Source organism: Ranitomeya variabilis, chromosome 1, assembly GCF_051348905.1.
Source record: "Ranitomeya variabilis isolate aRanVar5 chromosome 1, aRanVar5.hap1, whole genome shotgun sequence".
Classification (NCBI taxonomy): domain Eukaryota; kingdom Metazoa; phylum Chordata; class Amphibia; order Anura; family Dendrobatidae; genus Ranitomeya; species Ranitomeya variabilis.
The window spans coordinates 1093067761-1093087603 of record NC_135232.1 but is presented as its reverse complement, the minus strand read 5'-3'; the positions used below and the strand labels follow the sequence as shown (position 1 = coordinate 1093087603).

At 43.5% G+C, this 19843-nt stretch overlaps 1 protein-coding gene across 2 annotated transcripts in view; it reads left to right on the top strand.

Moving 5' to 3' along the window:
- The window catches only part of CC2D2A (coiled-coil and C2 domain containing 2A), a 171811-nt gene that overhangs the window by 39517 nt on the left and 112451 nt on the right, over positions 1 to 19843 (top strand). For both annotated transcript variants that reach the window (XM_077280027.1, XM_077280028.1), the window contains exons 7-12: positions 3232 to 3417; positions 7691 to 7844; positions 8771 to 8907; positions 15762 to 15893; positions 17680 to 17889; positions 18092 to 18198. In XM_077280027.1, the coding sequence (XP_077136142.1) occupies positions 3232 to 3417; positions 7691 to 7844; positions 8771 to 8907; positions 15762 to 15893; positions 17680 to 17889; positions 18092 to 18198 (926 nt within the window). The remainder of the gene's footprint in view (positions 1 to 3231; positions 3418 to 7690; positions 7845 to 8770; positions 8908 to 15761; positions 15894 to 17679; positions 17890 to 18091; positions 18199 to 19843) is intronic.

Genomic DNA, 19843 nt, shown 5'->3' with positions numbered 1-19843 from the left:
GCCGGTGGCTGTGAGCGCCCCCCTGTGGTCGGCGCTCACAGCACACCTGCATTTTAGCTACATAACAGCGATCTGATGATCGCTGTTATGTAGCAGAGCCGATCGGGCTGTGCCTGCTTCTAGCCTCCCATGGAGGCTATAGAAGCATGGTAAAAGTTAAAAAAAAAAGTAAAAAAAAATGTGAAAAAAATAAAAAAAATATAAAAGTTTAAATCACCCCCCTTTCGCCCCAATCAAAATAAATCAATAAAAAAAAAGCCCAACCTACACATATTTGGTATCGCCGTGTTCAGAATCGCCCGATCTATCAATAAAAAAAAAGCATTAACCTGATCGCTAAACGGCGTAATGAAAAAAAAAATCGAAACGCCAGATTTACGTTTTTTTGGTCGCCACGACATTGCATTAAAATGCAATAACGGGCGATCAAAAGAACGTATCTGCACCGAAATGCTATCATTAAAAATGCCAGCTCGGCACGCAAAAAATAAGCCCTCACCCGACCCCAGATCACGAAAAATGGAGACGCTACGGGTATCGGAAAATGGCGCAATTTTATTTATTTATTTTTTTGCAAAGTTTGGAATTTTTTTTCACCACTTAGGTAAAAAAGAACCTAGTCATGTTTGGTGTCTATGAACTCGTACTGACCTGGAGAATCATAATGGCAGGTCAGTTTTAGCATTTAGTGAACCTAGCAAAATAGGCAAGCAAAAAACAAGTGTGGGATTGCACTTTTTTTGCAATTTCACTGCACTTGGAATTTTTTTCCCGTTTTCTAGTACACGACATGGTAAAACCAATGATGTCGTTCAAAAGTACAACTCGTCCCGCAAAAAATGAGCCCTCACATGGCCAAATTGACAGAAAAATAAAAAAGTTATGGCTCTGGGAAGGAGGGGAGCGAAAAACGAAAACGGAAAAACGGAAAAAGCTCCGGGGGTGAAGGGGTTAAAGAGCTTTAACTAAACATTTTATGTATTTTTTTATAATTTTGTCCAGCATGAAAAGTTGTGAAGCTTTGCAAATCACTTTATTGGGAGATTTTTCTTCATCCTCGTGAAAAAAATGCATTCAAATGGCTTCAAGCCCCTGCTTTTCTCTGATTTATTTGCCTGCCTTCAGCTGCATTGATATCCGAATGTACTGATGATGGCAGTCATGGGTCAGTACTAGTGATGAACAAATGTGCTCGGATAAGGTGTTATCCGAGAATCTTGGAAAAATATTTTGCTATATGCTTGAAAAATATATTCAAATTGCCCCATCTGCATAATTCCTGGCCGATAGCTGCAACACATGCAGGGATTTCCTGTTTGTTAGGCAATCCCTACATGTGTTGCATCCGTGGGGGCGCTAACATTTTTTTCGAGCATGCCCAAGATTCTCGGATGCATGTAGAGTAGCTGCGGAGACACCATCACGTGTTTCTCAACGCAAGCAGTGAATAACCAGGCCTTTCCCCGGAAAGGAACAACCACGGGAAGGGCAGCATCCAATAAAGGAAAACATCCAATACAGGAAAACCACCTATGCCAAGCATGGTATCCATCCACAGACAGCTGTTTCGGGGTTCTCGGATAACACCTTATAAGAGCACGTTCGCTCATCACTCGTCAGCACTCGCATCAGCTTGTCCCCAGAGTTAGTGAGACACAGTGCTGATCCATCACTGCCATCATCTGTACTCCAAATGAGTACGTTCTGATATCAATGTAGATGAAGGCAGAAAAATAGACTGGTAAAAAGATGGGGTTTGGAAACCACTTATATGTAATTTTTTAGCAAGCATAAAGATAAATCCTGTAAATAAAGTAATGGCCAAAGTCTCATAACTCTGGACAAAACTGTTAATTTTTATTTTTTTTTAAAAGTTGAATCGCCCTTTAAAAGGAATTTGTCAGCAGGATTTTATACCCTAAACTATTTATAAATGCATGTAGCTCTTTCACAGACAAGTCCAGCAATACGCTTTACGTGGCCAGTCTGTTACTCCGTTTCTGAAATATCAGTGATTAAATTGATATGCAAATGAGGCTGAAGAGCTATTTGTAGATCTGAAGCCTCTGTCACTCCAGCTTTATTCCCCACCCAGTGCCGCCTCCTACATGACTGATGGCTCGTATACCTGAAGTCACACAACACTGAGGCTGACAGTCAATTAGGAGGAGGCAACACTGGGCGGAGAATAGAGCTGGAGTGACAGAGGCTCCAGATCTACCATAGCTCTTCTGCCTCATTTGCATTTCAATTTAAATGCCGATTTTTTGGTAACAGAGGATCAGACTGGCCTTGTAAAGGTTTTGCTGGACTTGTCTTTGCACATATTAATAGTTTGGGGGTGGAAATCTTTCTGACCGATTCCCTTTTATAAGATTTTTAGGGATGTAGTCAAACTTATATATAACGTATGCCCAACCCTAACTTCTACTTGAGGTTGATTTAATGCACTTTCCATTTTACATATATAAAAGTTAAACACACCATAGTATAATTTCCACACTTCAATTTTTTTTCTTCATTTTTTTCAGATTTTTCTGTAATTTTTATTTGTCAAACCTTTTGAGCAATGTAGCCTGACGAGTCCTGTATTATTAAAGAACAGTGCCTGCCTCAACATTCTAAGTTGTTAACGAGATTGTCTATTGGCCCTGGCCGAAGCATTCAGCGTATGATGATCACCATAAATGATCAAACATTGGAAGATATTTTGCAGAGTGACCCACGCAACAGTCTCTAAAGGGTTCTGAATAGTGATAGCACGGATGTCTTCATCAATGTCACCAAGTCCTAATGAGACCCCGCCATATGCTGACTTTATGTAACTAGCTTAGCTGGATTTCTACATGGTGTTGAATGTTCTCTAATATGAATTAGGTTCTGAAAACTTTATGATGTCAGGTTGACGTGGGAGTCGTCTCCATAATTTATCATGGCAGGAGATAAATGTTGATTGCCCATATCTGTCTGAGGCCTACAGAGAGAGGATCGGAGCAGTGCACCACCTAGCGCAGGACCAGTTATGTTTTGGAAAGTGGTAAAAGGGGAGCAGCTCAGCCCTAAATAAGCAGGAAGGGTATAATAGATAGCAGGTGATTGATAGATTAGGGAGGTGGAGTTTACAGTGGTGCCTAGTAGGTGGGACCAGTTGGCCAGAGTCATGGCCATTGAACAAATGGATTTAGCCAACTCCGCTTTTCAGTACTCCAGTTATACTTTGTTCTTTTTCAGGCCTCCAATGGATTTCCCACTGCTGAAGAATCCTTCAACTTCTTTACTTTAGACTTTCAACCAGAACCAGAAGAACCTAAGGAGCAAGACCAAAAGAAATCGGAAGCACCCCTCAGAAAGGAGGACGCTGGGGACTCTAGTTCAAGGGTTGAACAAGACCAAGCAGAGGAAGGGGAAGAAGGAATGGTGGGTGCATAAAGAGGCATTTTCTGAAGCTGTTCTGCTACATGTGTTGAATTTATACAATGTATTGTCATCCTGTCCTAAAAATGTATTAATATGTATCACAAGATGGATTGATTATTTTGGAAGGCTCACTAGTTCCTCTGCCATGAAATAGTGTTGTGATATCTAATAGGGTTTGTGGTCAATGGATATTCTGCACCCTTGTATTGTTAAACTATTGGATATATTTATAAAAAAAAAAACCAAAACAACCATGATCCTATATTTTATTTACTTTTCACAGCATATGGCAGCTTTGTTTTATTTTCTATGTTAAAATAAAGTTGTTACCAATACTTACAGAATGGTAGACATCTAGGATCTAGTTAAAAAAAGATCTTCTATTTCAAGTCATCTTTAGCTGTCAAGTAGTGATGACCGAACCACTGGAAGTTCAGGTCCGGCGGGTTTGGCTGAACAGTTAAAAAAAAAAAAAAAAAGAAGTTTTGTTTGGATACCTGAGTCAGATGAATGGGAGGCCCGAACATCCGTTGTTTGCCACACTGTCATCTGCATGATAGCGTGAGCCAGCAACTGTGACTGGCTGTAAAAAGTTTACTGCCGGTGTCGGTCACAGAGGCGTCGACTGATGAGAGAGTACTACTCCCATCAGCCTATGCCTGCTGCTACTAATAACAGCGAGAGCAGGCATGGCTGATGGGAGTATTTATCAGACTGCGCTATAAATAAATTAGAAAAAAATGACGTGGGGTCTTTCTATTTTTGACAACCAGCATGGCAAAACTGACAGCTGTGGGCTGCAACTTTCAGCTGTCAGATTTTATCATGGCTGGTTATCAAATAATTTAAAAAAACAGTGTGGGGTCCCCTACATTTTTGACAACCAGCCAAGCTAAAGCAGACATCTGGGGGCTGATATTGTCAGGCTGGTAAGGGGCCATGTATATTGCCCTCCCCCACCTAAATATAGCTGCCCGCAGCTGCTCCAGAAAGGCGCATATATTAGATGGCCCAATTCTGGCGATTTGCTTGGCTCTTCCCTTTTGCCCTGTGGCGGTTGCAAGTGGAGTTCATATTTGTGGGGTTGATATCACCTTTGTATTTTCAAGTGACATCAAGCCCAGCAGTTAGCAATGGAGAGGTGTCTAGAGGATGCCTCTCCATTACTAACCCCATAGTCATATTGTCAGCAACATACATTCAGATTAAAGTCCTTTATTTGAAATAAAAATACACATGTCCCATTACCAGCTTGAGAATATACCAGCTCCCAGCGTCTGCTTTCACTTGTCTGGTTGTCAAAAATGGGGGGGGACGGGGACCCAGGCCTTTTTTAAAATTTTTAATTATGGATTTAAATAAATAAAACTGAGTGGGAACCCCTCTATTCTTTATAACTAGCCAGGATAAAACTCACAGATGAGGGTTGCAGCCTGCAGCTGTCAGTTTTGCCAAGGTTGGTTTTCAAAAATAAAACAGACCCTGCTTCATTTTTTTTTTTCTTCAATTTTTATTGCGCGGGCTGATGAATTCTCCTATCAGCCTCACCTGATCTCGCTGTTATTAGCGGCAACAGGCATAGGCTGATGGGAGTACTACTCTCATCGGCTGACGCCTCTCTAACCGGATGTATACTTTTTATCGCCGGTCACAGATGATGGTGCTTTGACCAGTGGAAATGATCTTACTTGCGATAAGAGCCAACGGTATTTCTCGCGCTGTCATGCAGATGACAGAGTGGGAAACACCCGATGTTCTGGGTGCCGAACCCAAGTAGCGACACAGACTTCCTGGAGAAGTCCATGTTAAGGGTATGTGCACACATTGCGGATTTTGCTGCAGATCAGCAGCGGATTGGCCGCTGCGGATTCGCAGCAGTTTTCCCTGAGTTTACAGTACCATGTAAACTTATGGAAAACAAAATCTGCAGTGCACATGCTGCGGAACAAAACGCGCGAAAATGTAGCATTGTTTATTCCACAGCATGTCAATTATTTGTGCGGATTGCGCAGCGGCTTACACCTGCTCCATAATAGGAATCTGCAGGTGGAATCCGCACAAAATCTGCAAAAAAATTGCGCTAAATATGCGGTAATCCCGCAGGAAATCCGCAGTGCGGTGTACCTGTGGATTTACCAAAAATCAGTGCGGAAAAATCTGCACAACTTTCCGCAACGTTTTCATGTGGCCTTAGGGTTCGTGCCTGAATAGTAGGTGTTTGGTACAGACTCTGAACTTTACTTTCAACTATCACTACTGTCAAGCTGTTGAAAAAATATATAAAATTCTGTATGTTTTGGGGAGACAACCACTATTGTCTTTAGTACAGATTCCCCTTTCTAGTTGTCAGACACCCATTTCTAGAGTCCAGGATGGCATGTCCAACAAGCTAGTCCATCCAATACTGAGTATTAATCTATACGGGAACAATATTATCATTAGCAACTATTGAAATGTGAATTTTTCTGGCATGATTGCAGCTTACTAGTGGCTGTTGGTTAATTTGCATATAACAAAAGACAACGATTATCTCTGAATATGTGGGGGCAATTAACCCAATTATGGCTTTATTATCAAACTGGTCAGCTTTATTCCTTGTTATCCCTCCCTTTTTCTGTTGACTACTACTGTGGGTGCTTTCTCCTTGTTCCTGCAGGCATCGCTAACCCTGTCCTGTGCCCTCTTTTAAGTGGATGGAAAGAGAGAGCACAAAAACTGGCTCCGGTTAATTAAAGCATATACATTATGTCACTCCTTAGCTGATAAAAGCAGAGTACTGATAGCCAACTGTCCTGCCAATTCTAACCTAAATGCTATGCGAAGGTATTGCACAGATTTTACAGCTAAATAATTGTAGGACATATTTTATGAAGGCTATTTAGAAAATTGCTTGAATTTGTGTTAGGGAAGAAAATGACTAAAGTATCTAAAGTTTCCATCACCTTGTAATAAGTTGTTCAAATATAGGCAACTACTTTTCATTTATCCTTTCAACAAATTTTAGGAGAGAAAGAGTTTCTGCTCAGACCGATCTTATATTGTTGAGCTTTAGTTCTCCAAATTTTGAAGAACAGCTAAAAGCCACAAAATCAGTTATTATGGCATTTTATTGGGTGCCATTAAATATTAGGATCAACTACTCTAAACCCACAGATTTAGAGGTAGATGGTCTCCTAACATTGGCTAAGCAGCTGCCAAATTCTTTGTTTTTTCATGAGTTGATCCACTGTTGGTGATTACAGGGACACCAACCAGCAGACCCTCCTTAATTAACTTATCTCTGAAGCACCCTTGAATTTAAAATTAGTTTTCCTTAAACTATTTTGTACAGTTAGGGTACTGTCACACAGTGCAATTTTGATCGCTACGACGATTCGTGACGTTCTAGCAATATCGTTACGATATCGCAGTGTCTGACACGCAGCAGCGATCAGGGATCCTGCTGAGAATCGTACGTCGTAGCAGATCGTTTGGAACTTTCTTTCGTCGCTTGATCACCCGCTGACATCGCTGGATCGTTGTGTGTGACAGCGATCCAGCGATGTGTTCGCTTGTAACCAGGGTAAACATCGGGTAACTAAGCGCAGGGCCGCGCTTAGTAACCTGATGTTTACCCTGGTTACCAGCGTAAATGTTAAAAAAACAAACAGTACATACTTACATTCCGGTGTCTGTCCCCGGCGTCTCAGCTTCTCTGCACTGTGTGAGCGCCTGCCGGCCGGAAAGCACAGCGGTGACGTCTGACGTCACCGCTGTGCTTTCCGGCTATGGCGCTTACACAGTGGAGAGAAGCTGAGACGCCGGGGACAGACACCGGAATGTAAGTATGTACTGTTTGTTTTTTTAACGTTTACGATGGTAACCAGGGTAAACATCGGGTTACTAAGCGCGGCCCTGCGCTTAGTTACCCGATGTTTACCCTGGTTACCCGGGGACTTCGGCATCGCTCCAGCGCCGTGATTGCAAAGTGTGACCGCAGTCTACGACGCTGGAGCGATAATCATACGACGCTGCGACGTCACGGATCGTGCCATCGTAGCGACGAAAATTGCACTGTGTGACAGTACCCTTAGACCTTAATAGCAATTACTGATTCAATTTTGCAGAGCATACGATCATTTAAGTGATTAAAAGGTATGAATACGTAATCGTGTATCAACAGAATAATGCAATTATGGGCTAGGAAGATAACTTCTCTTTCTCTTCTGTTGCTGATCTCCATAAATTAAATCATCAGGTCCTTTATTGTTCTGACAAGGTGACATTGTTACAGGGAGAAGAGGAGTCTTTGGTTCCTGAAGATGACCTGTTTCTCATTGACCAGACGGCACGTGACTTCATAGAGCTGACGGCTGCTGAATATGAAGGATATCACAGCCGGTTGCAGAAAGAGCGAGACTTTTTTTTCTCCCCGAGCTTTCGACAAGGTGACAAGCCAACTTACAGTACATAACATGATGTTTTCATCTAAAATAGAAGCTGCTGTAAGTCTATAGAAAGAGATGAACTCATTTTCCCAATTAGGGAAATCTGAGTTAGCGGAAAAAACCCTTCTTTAGAACATCTGTGACTTGGATGGAGCAGAGAGTGTCTCTCGCGGACCCAGTATTTTGTTGCATCACATTGACGGGTGACAGCCGAATTGTTTCAGAGGCCATTACATGTGCATGTGATGCTCAATTCATGTAGGGTGGTGAAAATCTTACTGCAAACGACCCACAGATTTCAGCTAATTTCAGAGGTCCTAATCTGTGTCCAGTTTATTTTCAGGGGTCCATCCTAACAAGAACGCATTCATCTAATTAACCAGATTGAAGCAAAGCATCCTATCATACTATGGTTAAACCGTAATGAAACTGGTCTAAAGTTTGGGCACAACTGTTCATGTAATCGTTTTCCTAATCCTTATTGGAATGTGCACATTGTAAATTCAGACTGAAGGCAGTAAATACACATGGAATACATGTGGAAACCAGGAGTATAGGAACCACTGTGAAACAAACCAGGATATGTGTTAAAAGTTAGATTCCTTAATGTGCCGCCCCCTTTACTCTGGTGAAAGCTGAACAACCCTTGTCATTGTCATCAGGTCGTTACCTGGAATAAACATTTTACCAACTAAAAATTTCCAAATTTAACATCTATGCAATGGACTCCCTTTTTTTTTCTTTGTACAGTATCTACCTCCAAAACGTGGCACTAGCGGGTTAGTTTTCTTTATTTATCGGAGAGACCCAATTTGCAAAACAATTCAAGGAGACGCCTGGCTGCTGTTAGGATGTGACTAAAATGGGTAGAAGTTGCCTACAAGGGAACCCGACATTAATTTTGATTTTTCTGCTTTTGAATTCAGTGCCACCCAACCAGAAGATCGCCGAGAATATGCAGCCAAGGTATCTGGAAGATGAGGGTTTATACATCGGCGAGAGGCCAAAAGTATCCAGAACAAACCAAAACCTCCTGGAGAATCGGATATTACAGCAGGATGAGGTACTAAAATTGGCTGGTATTTTTATTGGTGTACATTTAAAGAGCAGCTTCATGTTCTTATAAAAAATGTTAAATATTTGGTACCAAAATAACTGTGTTCGTGCCTGTGTCTTAACTAAAACCGCGAGTAAACGCCAATTTTGTCTGTTGGACTTTAAGGCTACAATTTATAGTAATCTGAAGCCTGAATCATATGTAAAGGTGTCTATAGCTGCTAATAGCAGTAATGTGTCTTCCCAGCACCTCCATCCATATAACTCTGGAAAAGAGATGGCAAACGTTTGTCTTACTCAGTCTTTGAGAATGGAGATTTGGGATGTGTTCTTGGTAATGTAGGGTTTAATACGACCTAAATTACTTTTCACACTTGCCTAATTGATGGGTCATTAAGGAAAATAAGTTGTAGCAGGACAACTACATGGCCTTTATAATTCAAAATTCAATTTTTATTGAAAGATTATATCATTCTGAATTACAAAGAAGAATAAACAGGACAATATCATCATCCATATATCATAGAATATAAGTATAACGTCCAATAAAACAACAAGGTAAAGGAAGAAAAAGGAGGGAAGGGAATGTTTTACGTCATCAGAATTCCATGGCATTTATACTTTCAGAGAACGTGATCTCAGTTGATATAGACAATCTTCAAATCTTTTCATATAAAAATGTGTCATCCCTGAAAAATCACTCAGTGCTGTCCACTTGGTTTCTCGCTGCCTGTTGTCAAGCGTAATCTGTCTAACAGCAGAGACACCAAGACACATTACAGGAAGTGGGGTCTCTGCTTCTTATCTAGTATCTGTCCAATTGCACACAGGAAAAAGAGAGACGTACCCTTTTGGTTCAGTGCAGACAACACAGTTTCGGGAGCAATGCATGATGGAAGGAATGAGAAAGGAAGCTCCAACACCTGTAGTGCTGGCAAAATGATAATCACGAGAATTTCTCCTTCGCCTCATTGGGGGACACAGACCATGGGTGTATGCTGCTGCCACCAGGAGGCTGACACTAAGTATTACAAAGAAAGTTAGCTCCTCCCCTGCAGTATACACCCCTCTGCTGGCTCCCAGCTAACCAGTTCTTGCTTAGTGTCCGTAGGAGGCACACGGACTGGTCTGCTATTCAGACCCAAAGAATCTTTTTACTTTTACCTTTTACCGGACGAAGGGGGCGACGGATTCTTTCATGTTCCGATCTCCCCCGAACCAACAACAGGCGAGCACGGGAGTGTCACCTCACCGTATCCTCTCCTGCGACGTGGGAAGCCACTGCCTGAGCTGATTCTACGGGCGACGGGCCCCTTCATGGGACCGATCTCCCCCCTCCCTTATCAGACGAGCACTGGAGTGTCACCTTCAGTATCCTCTTCTGCAGCCAGGCCTATTGCCGGACATTCAGCCCTGACCACCAGGTTTTACCCTCGGCTGTTCAGAGGCACAATCCAGTGTGGCGTCCGAGCAGCCCCCACTGCACCACCACTATTAAGAGCGGATGGTACAAGGAGGCGGACGGTTCCTCTCCTCCTCCCTAACAAACGGATGATGGATTGAGGTTTATCCCTGCACCGTCCACGCTGCACAGAACAGCGCTGAAACCCACATCCGCGGCGGCTCCATGCCGGGACGCGCAACGATGGTGAGTGGATCCATCTTCAGAGGGATATCCATAAAGGCGCAGGCAGCCTTAGCCACTTTCCTGTGGCCCACCTCTCTGAGGTAACGCTCTGGCCGGCTACAAAAATTTAGCCCCTGGCTTCGGCCGATGCGTAGGCCGCATCCCGGAAGTCTCCTGAAACGCCCCGCTGGTGTCGCCCGCCTGCTACAGAAATTTAGGCCCCGGCTTGGGCCTATTCAGCATCGTGTCCGTCGCTCCGGCCCCCGAGTTGGCGCTTCTCGCTCTCTGCGAGATTTTATCTACTCTGCAGCTCACAGTGGCCATCTTGGTCCACCCGGCCGGCTCACACTGAGGCAACGATTTTTAGCATTAAGGGGGCACAACCACTCTACATCAAGGCATTAAACGCGCAAGTATTCTCCCTTCTTAAAGGCACATGTAGTATTGTCTGGTTTTAAAGGCGCATGTCCAGTATTGTCTGGTCTTAAAGGCGCATGTCCAGTATTCTCTGTTCTTAAAGGCGCATGTCCAGTATTGTCTGGTCTTAAAGGCGCATGTCCAGTATTCTCTGTTCTTAAAGGCGCATGTCCAGTATTCTCTGTTCTTAAAGGCGCATGTCCTGTTTTGGCTGGTCTTAAAGTCGCATGTCCCATATTGTCTGTTCTTAAGGGCGCATGTCCAGTATTTTCTGGTCTTAAAGGAGCATGTCCAGTATTGTCTGGTCTTAAAGGCACGTGACCAGTTTTCCCTGGTCTTAAAGGCGCATAGCCAGCATACCCTGGTCTTACGCACATGGCCAGTATGCACTGGTCTTAAAGGCGCATGACCAGTATTCCTGGTCTTAAAAGCACGTAACCAGTATTCCCTGGTCTTAAAGACGCATGACCAGTACTCCTTGGTCTTAAGGGCACATGTCCAGTATTACCTGGTCTTAAAGGCACATGACCAGTATACCCTGGTCTTAAAGGCACGTGACCAGTATGCCCTGGTCTTAAAGGCACATGACCAGTAGGCCCTGGTCTTACGCACTTGGCCAGTATGCCCTGGTCTTAAAGGCACATGACCAGTACAACCTGGTTTTTAAAGGCACATGACCAGTATGCCCTGGTCTTAAGGGCGCATGACCAGTATGACCTGGTTTTAAAGACACATGACCAGTATGCCCTGGTCTTAAAGGCACGTGACCAATATGCCCTGGACTTAAAGGCACGTGACCAGTATGCCCTGGACTTAAAAGCACATGACCAGTATACCCTGGTCTTAAAGGCACATCACCAGTTTGTCCTGGACTTAAAGGTACATGACAAGTATGTCCTGGTTCTTAAAGGCACATGACCAGCATGCCCTCCTCCTAAAGGCACAAGATCAGTATACCCTGGTCTTAAAGACGCACGACCAGTATTCCCTAGTCTTAAAGGCGCGTGACCAGTATTTACTGGTCTTATGGGCACATCATCAATCCTAAGCTGGTCACCCTAACTGAGCTCTGGAGCCTTCCGCCGCTCATCCCTAACCGCATCCCAGATATACATGGTCCCTCTCCTACATGGGAGCGTCCGCTAGCAGGGGCCGCAAGTGTTCTAGAAAAACGTACAGGCGTCTGCAAAACGGAAGTTTTCACTTCCTGATCTCTCCCCCATGATTTGTTGAGAACAACGCTGAATATGGATCGCATATTGCCTTGGATTGCAAGAGCTTCAGAAAAGGAGGGACTCTCCTATTTATACCATCAACAAATCGACGAGCAGTTCACTGGACAGAAGCCGCTAAGTAGGTTGCCATACCTGGTCTGATTTTTATGGGCGACGGGTCCTTTTAAGGGCACCGATTCCCCCCACATCTTCAACAGACGAACACATGCAGTGTCGCCTCCATGTATCCTCTTCTGCATCCAGGCCTAATGCCAAACAACCTGCCCTGTCCACCCGGGGACCTCAACTCTGGGGATGTACAGAGGCACACATCTTTGGCGTCCGAGCTCCCCCCTTTGTATCACCACGATTTAGGGGATGATGCAAGAAAGCGGACGATTCCTCTCCACGTCCCTGTTAACAGAATGGTGGATCGAAGGTTCCTAATTTTCTACTCTGCACGACGATGGCAAGAGGCCTGCTGGTTGCAGCCCCGCATTCTGCCACTTGGCAGACTAACCGGGTGGAATTTCTTATGGTATACCTACCAGTATCCCTGCCCGATGTATCATCAATTAAAAAACCACAGACGGTCGGATAGCAAATCTGGTTCGTTCCGTCTTGTGGCTTCGGGTTCAGCGCTCTACCCTTCTTTAGCGCCACATGATGTTGCTTGACCAATAGGCTCCTGGTCAGAGACTTTATCTACTTCAATTCAAATCAAATCTTCTGAGCGGGAGACTAACAAGGGATCGTATCTTTTCTACAGACCCATCCAGCAGTAGAAGCGTTGTCCTGGACAGTCTAGATCTAAGGGATCTTGGTTTCACGAAGGTGAAAATAAAAAGTATGACCATTCCTGGACCTCAAACTTCTAACAACCTTTGACAAGGCCCTCCTTTTTCAGATGCAGTTCCTCCGCTCAGCCATTACTTCAACAAGAAAAAAAAAAAAAAAAAAATTGGAGTTTTCTGGCATCCATCGCCATTCGGTTTTCTTACCCTCACATGCCTACTTTTTTTCCCCTCTACAATTATCTCTTCTCCTTTCCATTCGCGAACAGCATTTTCAAGTCACGACCTTGCCCTTCGGCCTGGCTACCGCACCACAGTGGTCGCAACGCTCATAGCAGTTGTCATGTGCTTCTTGCACCCTAGAAACATGGTCGTCCTGCCCTACTCGGTCGACTTTCTAGCCGCTCTACAAGGACTACGCTAAGTCGTCTATATCACTTGCAATACCCTCTCACTTGGGCTAGCAGCTAAACTTAGACAAGTTTTTTCCTCATTCCCAGCCCAGCAGATCCTCTTTGACGATGATCCTGCACAAGAAGGATGGTAATTCTCTCTCTCGAGTCAAGGTCGTGGCCCTTCAACACGGAGCTTGTGCACTTGATCACTCATTCCCTCGGTTCATTCAATTCGCTAGGAGGGTTCTGAGGAATAAGACGAAAACGGAAGTAGTTTTCTTTTGCTCCACTCGTTTTCAGCAAGTCAATCAGGCTTTCAAAAAGTAGTCTCTAAGCTCCTTCCTCATCCAGAGCCTTCTTCTGGTCCAATGGTTATTAGGGTTACCAATGCCCGTCTTCTTCTCCCGATCATTTCTCTGGGGATCCGAACGGTACGGCTAATCCTACAGCAGGTCCACTGCCTTTAGGCGGGTCAACCATCCGTCTTCAATTTGGATAATGCCTCGGCTGTGCCATACGTCAATCATCTCGCAGGTACCCACAGTCAAGCGCCATGGCCGAGGTACCTCGCACTCTCTGATGGACTGAGATCTATCATTCGGTGATCTCAACAGTACATGTCCCTGGAGTAGAACACTGGGCGGCTGACATATTCAGCCGTCAGGGTTTTCTCCTCAAGTGAGTGGGAACTTCACTCGGAAGTCTTCCTTCACATCTGCCTTCACTGGAGTACTCCAGATGTAGGTCGGATGGCATCCAAGCTGAACGCCAATGTACTCCAGTTCATGGTTTGGCTTCAAGATCCAAGTCCATCGCAGTGCATGCTCTGTTCTTCCACGGTACCAATTTCCATAACTCCTCTTCCACTACGTCCGAGATCTTTTTGGAAGCAGAAAAGGCCCCCAGTGATCCCGGGAGACCCGCACTGACCATGTCAGGTTTTCTCGCTTGCGGTACTAGTATTTCTCCGTCTTATTTCGTCAAAACTGGAAATATGGACCTTATCGCAGGGAGCCTTCACCTGTAGTTCTTCCCTACCGCGTACCGTTAGATCTGGGGGACCTTAATGGTCCTGGGGATCTTACAGTAGACTCCTTTTTCGATCCAGAAAGACTTTACTATCAGGGAACGTCACTCCCCTTTTTTCTCTGCGTTCTTGTCATCCTGATGAGTCTTCAGAGCTTGCCGCTCTGTTTCTTTCAGTCTTTTTTCCGTATTACCATCAATGCAACGTTGCCCTCAAGCCATCCCCTTCCCTCGTTGCCAAGGTGGTTTTGTATTCCCACTGTTGCAGGGGCATCGTCCTCTCATCTCTTTCGGCTCCAGTCCACACAACGGAATGGGTTCTCCATAATCTGGAAGAAGTGAGTGCTCCAAGTGGGTACGTATCGAGGACGGCGTCCTTCCGAAGGTTGGACACTTTGCTTGGGCTTCTCGATGGTAAGTAGGCTTCCTGACGGTCATAGGAAGGGTTTAGCCATGTTCATCGGCCACGTTAGCCTGGTGGATTCTTTTCACCATCCAGGAGTCCTTCCGTGCTAGATGTCAGCCTATCTCCCTGTCTCAGGGCTCTAGGCACCAGGCGTCGGCAAGCACGACCGCAAGCTTGTGAATTCCTCCAGTCCGCATGCATTCTTGAAGCACTATAATTCACACACTTCCACAGATGTGAGTCTGGGCAGGCGGACTTTGCAGGCCGCCTTGGCGCACTTGTAAGTAGCGGTTACACGGCCTGATCTGATGTTGTCCCCACCCAGGGACTGCTTTGGGACGTCCCATGGTCTGTGTCCCCCAATGAGGCGAAGGAGAAATAGGGATTTTTGTGTACTCACCGTAAAATCCTTTTCTCCGAGCCATTCATTGGGGGACACAGCTCCCTCCCTATTATTAGTTGTACTTGTTTTTATCATTTGATATGTTATACTCTCATATATAATGTGACATGCTATACGCTTATATGTTGTTATTGATCTCCTACTGCTTTTGCACCGAACTGGTTAGCTGAGAGCCAACAGAGGGGTGTATACTGCAGGGGAGGAGCTAACTTTCTTTGTAATACTTAGTGTCAGCCTCCTGGTGGCAGCAGCATACACCCATGGTCTGTGTCCCCCAATGAATGGCTCGGAGAAAAGGATTTTACGGTGAGTACACAAAAATCCCTATTTTGCGCCATGTAAAGAAATGGATGGCAAGTTAGAGTAGAGAGAAAAGGGCCAGTTCCTCGGTTGGTATGTGCACGAAAAGCTGTTTTATGTTGTGGGGGAGGACAAGTGCAACAATACGCTGCTTTTCTGTAGGTACAATTCATTGATTGTTTGTCTACTTTGGCAAATTTGTTATATAAAAATACTGTATGAATTAGACTTGGTGTTTAGAGTCTAACCTCTCTTTTATTTTGCTATGTGTTATTTTAGGGAAAGAATTGGTTTGGGGACGATGGAAACATTTTAGCTTTGCCTAATCCAATAAAAGCCTCTCCTACAAGACCTCCAATATTCTCTCTACACGAAGGGATAGACCCGGCCCTGGAGACCATATACATAAAGGTACACAGAGTGTATGAAATCTGTAAGGAGATTGATTTACGACATGTGCACACATTCTGATCATATTATCTACTCCCTGCGGAAGCATTTCTACCGCTCCTCGTCCGGTGTACTTGATCTGCCCTTCTCTGTCTTGCATTGTCTGTTTCCCTGGGGAGCACGGTGTTCATGCTGGTAATTAGAGCTCGTTGTTTTTCTTCTGGTTATATTACAGAATATGACTTTGCACTGACTTTTAGGATTGTGTAGATTTTAGATTGCCCTTTCTCTTTTCAATCTTCATCAAAGACCCCGTTATAATCTATGGACGTCAGAGAGGTGCAAGAGTAACATAGATGGCACATAGCTGACGCCCTTATAATAGATTTTGCATTGGGACACAACAAGTTCAGATTAGGTTTCTGTATGAAATAATTTGCCAAGCGGAATCCATGTCATCTTTTTGCATATCCCCAAAAAATAGGTGTTTGGGATTAGAACTATTTTCAGATTATGATAGGTTGTTATCATAAAAACCCAAATTATTTTGTTAATGTCCACAAATTTTAGACTTTTGCCCACTTTGACTAATCGGCCTTAAAGTTGAAAATTACTCAAAATGTACTCTTGTTGATTGCAGCTATTTCTCTACAATTGGGACTTTACACTACATTATATGTGGGGGGGGGGGGTTGTTATATTTAAGATATACCGTATATATTGAGATATGCTCATTAACTGTACCCTAAACATGTGCTACGCGTAAGGCTGTTACCAGCCCAGCATAAGCCAAAAGAGTGTCCAGGTTCAGGTAATGTGCTTCAACCTACATCTGTTTTTGAGAGTATTGAAAATATATTCAACTACACTTTTTTATTGCAAAGGTTTAATGTACTGAACAAATTGATTCTAAATAAATTTGGCCACAAATTTTCCTCCAAAAGTCAGATTCTAACAAATCCCAAGTTTTTGAGATTCGATTTTCATGAATTTAGCAAGCTGACATTTTGTTGTATTTTCAGGTCTTGTAAGGGGCTAAAAAAAGTAAACTATTATACTTCCCTCTCCTCGGCTCTCCCCATACTTTTCTTGTTGCCACTGACCATTCCTCCAATTCCTCTTTGGCCTTCTTCTCGATCCTAGTTTACTGGAAGGTGCCACCACTGAGTAGACCCCACGTTATCACTTGGGGCCCAACAAACGTCATTGATGTGAATGCTGTGCCTTACATCCCACGTAAGGCGCGATTTTCATCATTAAGCTGATTGATGTATGTTGAACCATATGGGGCCTTGTCAACTTCAGTGCCGGAAAAGAAAAGACCCGAAAGTAGAAGGCAGTCGAAGAGGACCTGATCTGAGGAATGGGCAGCAGTGGGACAGATATGGGGAGGTCTGAGGAGTATACTAGATTATTGTTCTTTTTTTAACCCCTTCCCAGTAGATTCACTTTACACCAAATGTATTCATTTTCAATAAAATCCTTCCCACCATACACTTTGAATGGAGTGAATCAGCCTGAATCGAATGTTGGGAGATTCATTAAACTCATTGGAGTCAACGGATGTCTTTGCACCTGTATGTCTCACTTATGGAAGCATTGAGGCCATACATTTACAATAATTTACAGAATGTTATAAAGGTTATGCAGGTAAACAAACTTTTGTCAGATATATGTCTCCCACCAGCAAAAATATAATTGCGTACATGAAGACTAAGTCTCGAAATCCCACTGTACTCTACTGGAAGACGTCTATATCCTTCTGCATGTTGGACCTTAAATCCTTCTCATTCTGTTTTATTCAAAGGCAGTCCCATCAAAAAAATCCCGTCAGTACATGGTGGAGTCTGGAGGACTTCAAGGAGAGTTTCAGTTGGACATTGATATTTCTGGGATTGTTTTTACCCATCACCCACTTTTTAGTAGAGAACATGTCCTGGCGTCCAGGTTATCACAGCTTTATGATCAGTATCTGGGAAGGAAGCAGAAGAACCTTTCCAACCTCCTGTCAGACAAGGTATGTGGTTAGGTGTCATCTGAAGTGGTGGCTGCTTTACCAAGGTCTGTAAGATATTGAAATAATGAATTTTATTGTTCAAATGCTCAAAAGCGCGTACATGTATCAAACATAATGGTTGGATGTCTTGAGGCCTTCGTAATAAATTCAAATATTTCGGAATAGTTTTATTTTTAACTTTTTCTCTCTTGTTGTGATAAAGCTACATGCACTGAGGAATGCAGTACAAAACATTTCCACTGGAGGCGCTGCCCATATCTCCAGCACTGTGGCTGAACAAAGTATCTCTGAATATAAAGTGGAAATCAGGTGAGCTGGCTATCATGAAGGTACAACATTATCTATATGGGTTAGCCACTTTTTCTAATGTGTTTAGTAATACGTAAGTATTCCAGGTTCTCTTCCTGTACTTGTTAGTGCCGCCTTCCTGCACAGCTCTGCTGTTCGCTGCATGGCTGCTGCTTGAGGAGCCAGTGAACAGAACTGCCCATCAGCCTCATCCAATGGGAAAACATTTCATACGGAAAGACTGTGCAGTCTGTGAGGAAGGAGGGGAACCAGTAATAATTATATTATAAGTGCTGTAAAATAAAGTCCTCAACACATCTGTTAAATTAAAGCTAAAGTGGCCAGCCCCTTTAAATTGGTTTGGGTCATTAACAATTTTTATTCTATATGGTGAAATATATGTTGCATACGATTTGGGCTGGTCATACGCTGTAGATGTATTGCGACCCGACCGATTCCAGCAAGACCGGCCCACCATCCAATGTACTAATCAGTGGCATACCACTGGCAAAAGGTCACTTTATTGTTTTATGGCCTGTAAGCTGGAAGGTGGCGTATTGCCCTGCCCCTTGCTTGGCATCTGCAAATCCTCCTAAATTCACTGTGTATGTATGGCTGATGCCAGGAAGTTCTGTATGGAACGAGCTCTCATCTTGAGCCTGCGCCATACCCAACAGGTATTGTATACAGCAGACAACTGCTACTATTGGAGGTAGGTCTGATCAAAGCAGTTTACGTCTTTTGATGGTGAACATTTAATTTAAGTGGTTAGTTGAGAGTGGGCCCTTCTGTCTCCCCCACTGGGTCTCCATGACATAATAGCGTGAGAACAATTGGTTGTTTAATGGTAACTGTGGACCTTTCCTATGGGTCCCCAGGATTTCTATATACTCCCTTATTTCTAACTAGCCCCCTGATGCAGATATAGAAGGAGATAAGAATTGGGCAGTTTCATCTCCACTCCTTGCTCCTTTGGTTCTTGAGGAGATAAGTCAACTCTAGAGGTCTCAGGTATCGGTTGCTCTCCTCTTCTTACGGTCTCGGCTGTAACAAGTATATATATGAAGGATAGAAAAGTTGTTGGCTGAAGAAAGGTCCAGCAGACCGCTGTAATAATATGCATGGTCAGTCTTATTTCCCAACATGTCTGAATTTTCTGTCCTATGAAAACATTGCCATAGCCCACCCTTGGATCTCCTATTGAGTGTTAATAGCATCTGCCTTCCATAGAGTTTAGCCACAACCACAGAAGTGGTTCCACATGGCAGCGCTTTGTCCTAGCAAGGCACATTACCTCATAGAAAGCATGCTTCTAGAATGTTGGTGACATATTGAGGAGCAATGGTTTCACTTATGTATTGCTTCACTGCTCTTCTAATAAATTAGACAAGTCTAATTGGAATCAGACCATTATACATAAATTGTGACCATAATGAAATTCACGTTCCTTTTCGTATTGTTTTTCTCATCTTCTATTATTACTTTTATCACTGACAATAAATCACGGTGTCAGCCAGAGAGGTGAGAATTATTTTTTGCAAGAGCAAAAAAAAAAAAAAAAGTTTAGTACAAAAAATATTACAAATTTTAATTAAAATATGCCTGAATAAATAAATAGAAATAGGATATTAGAATTTAAAAGTAAAAGTGCCATCATGGGAGAAAA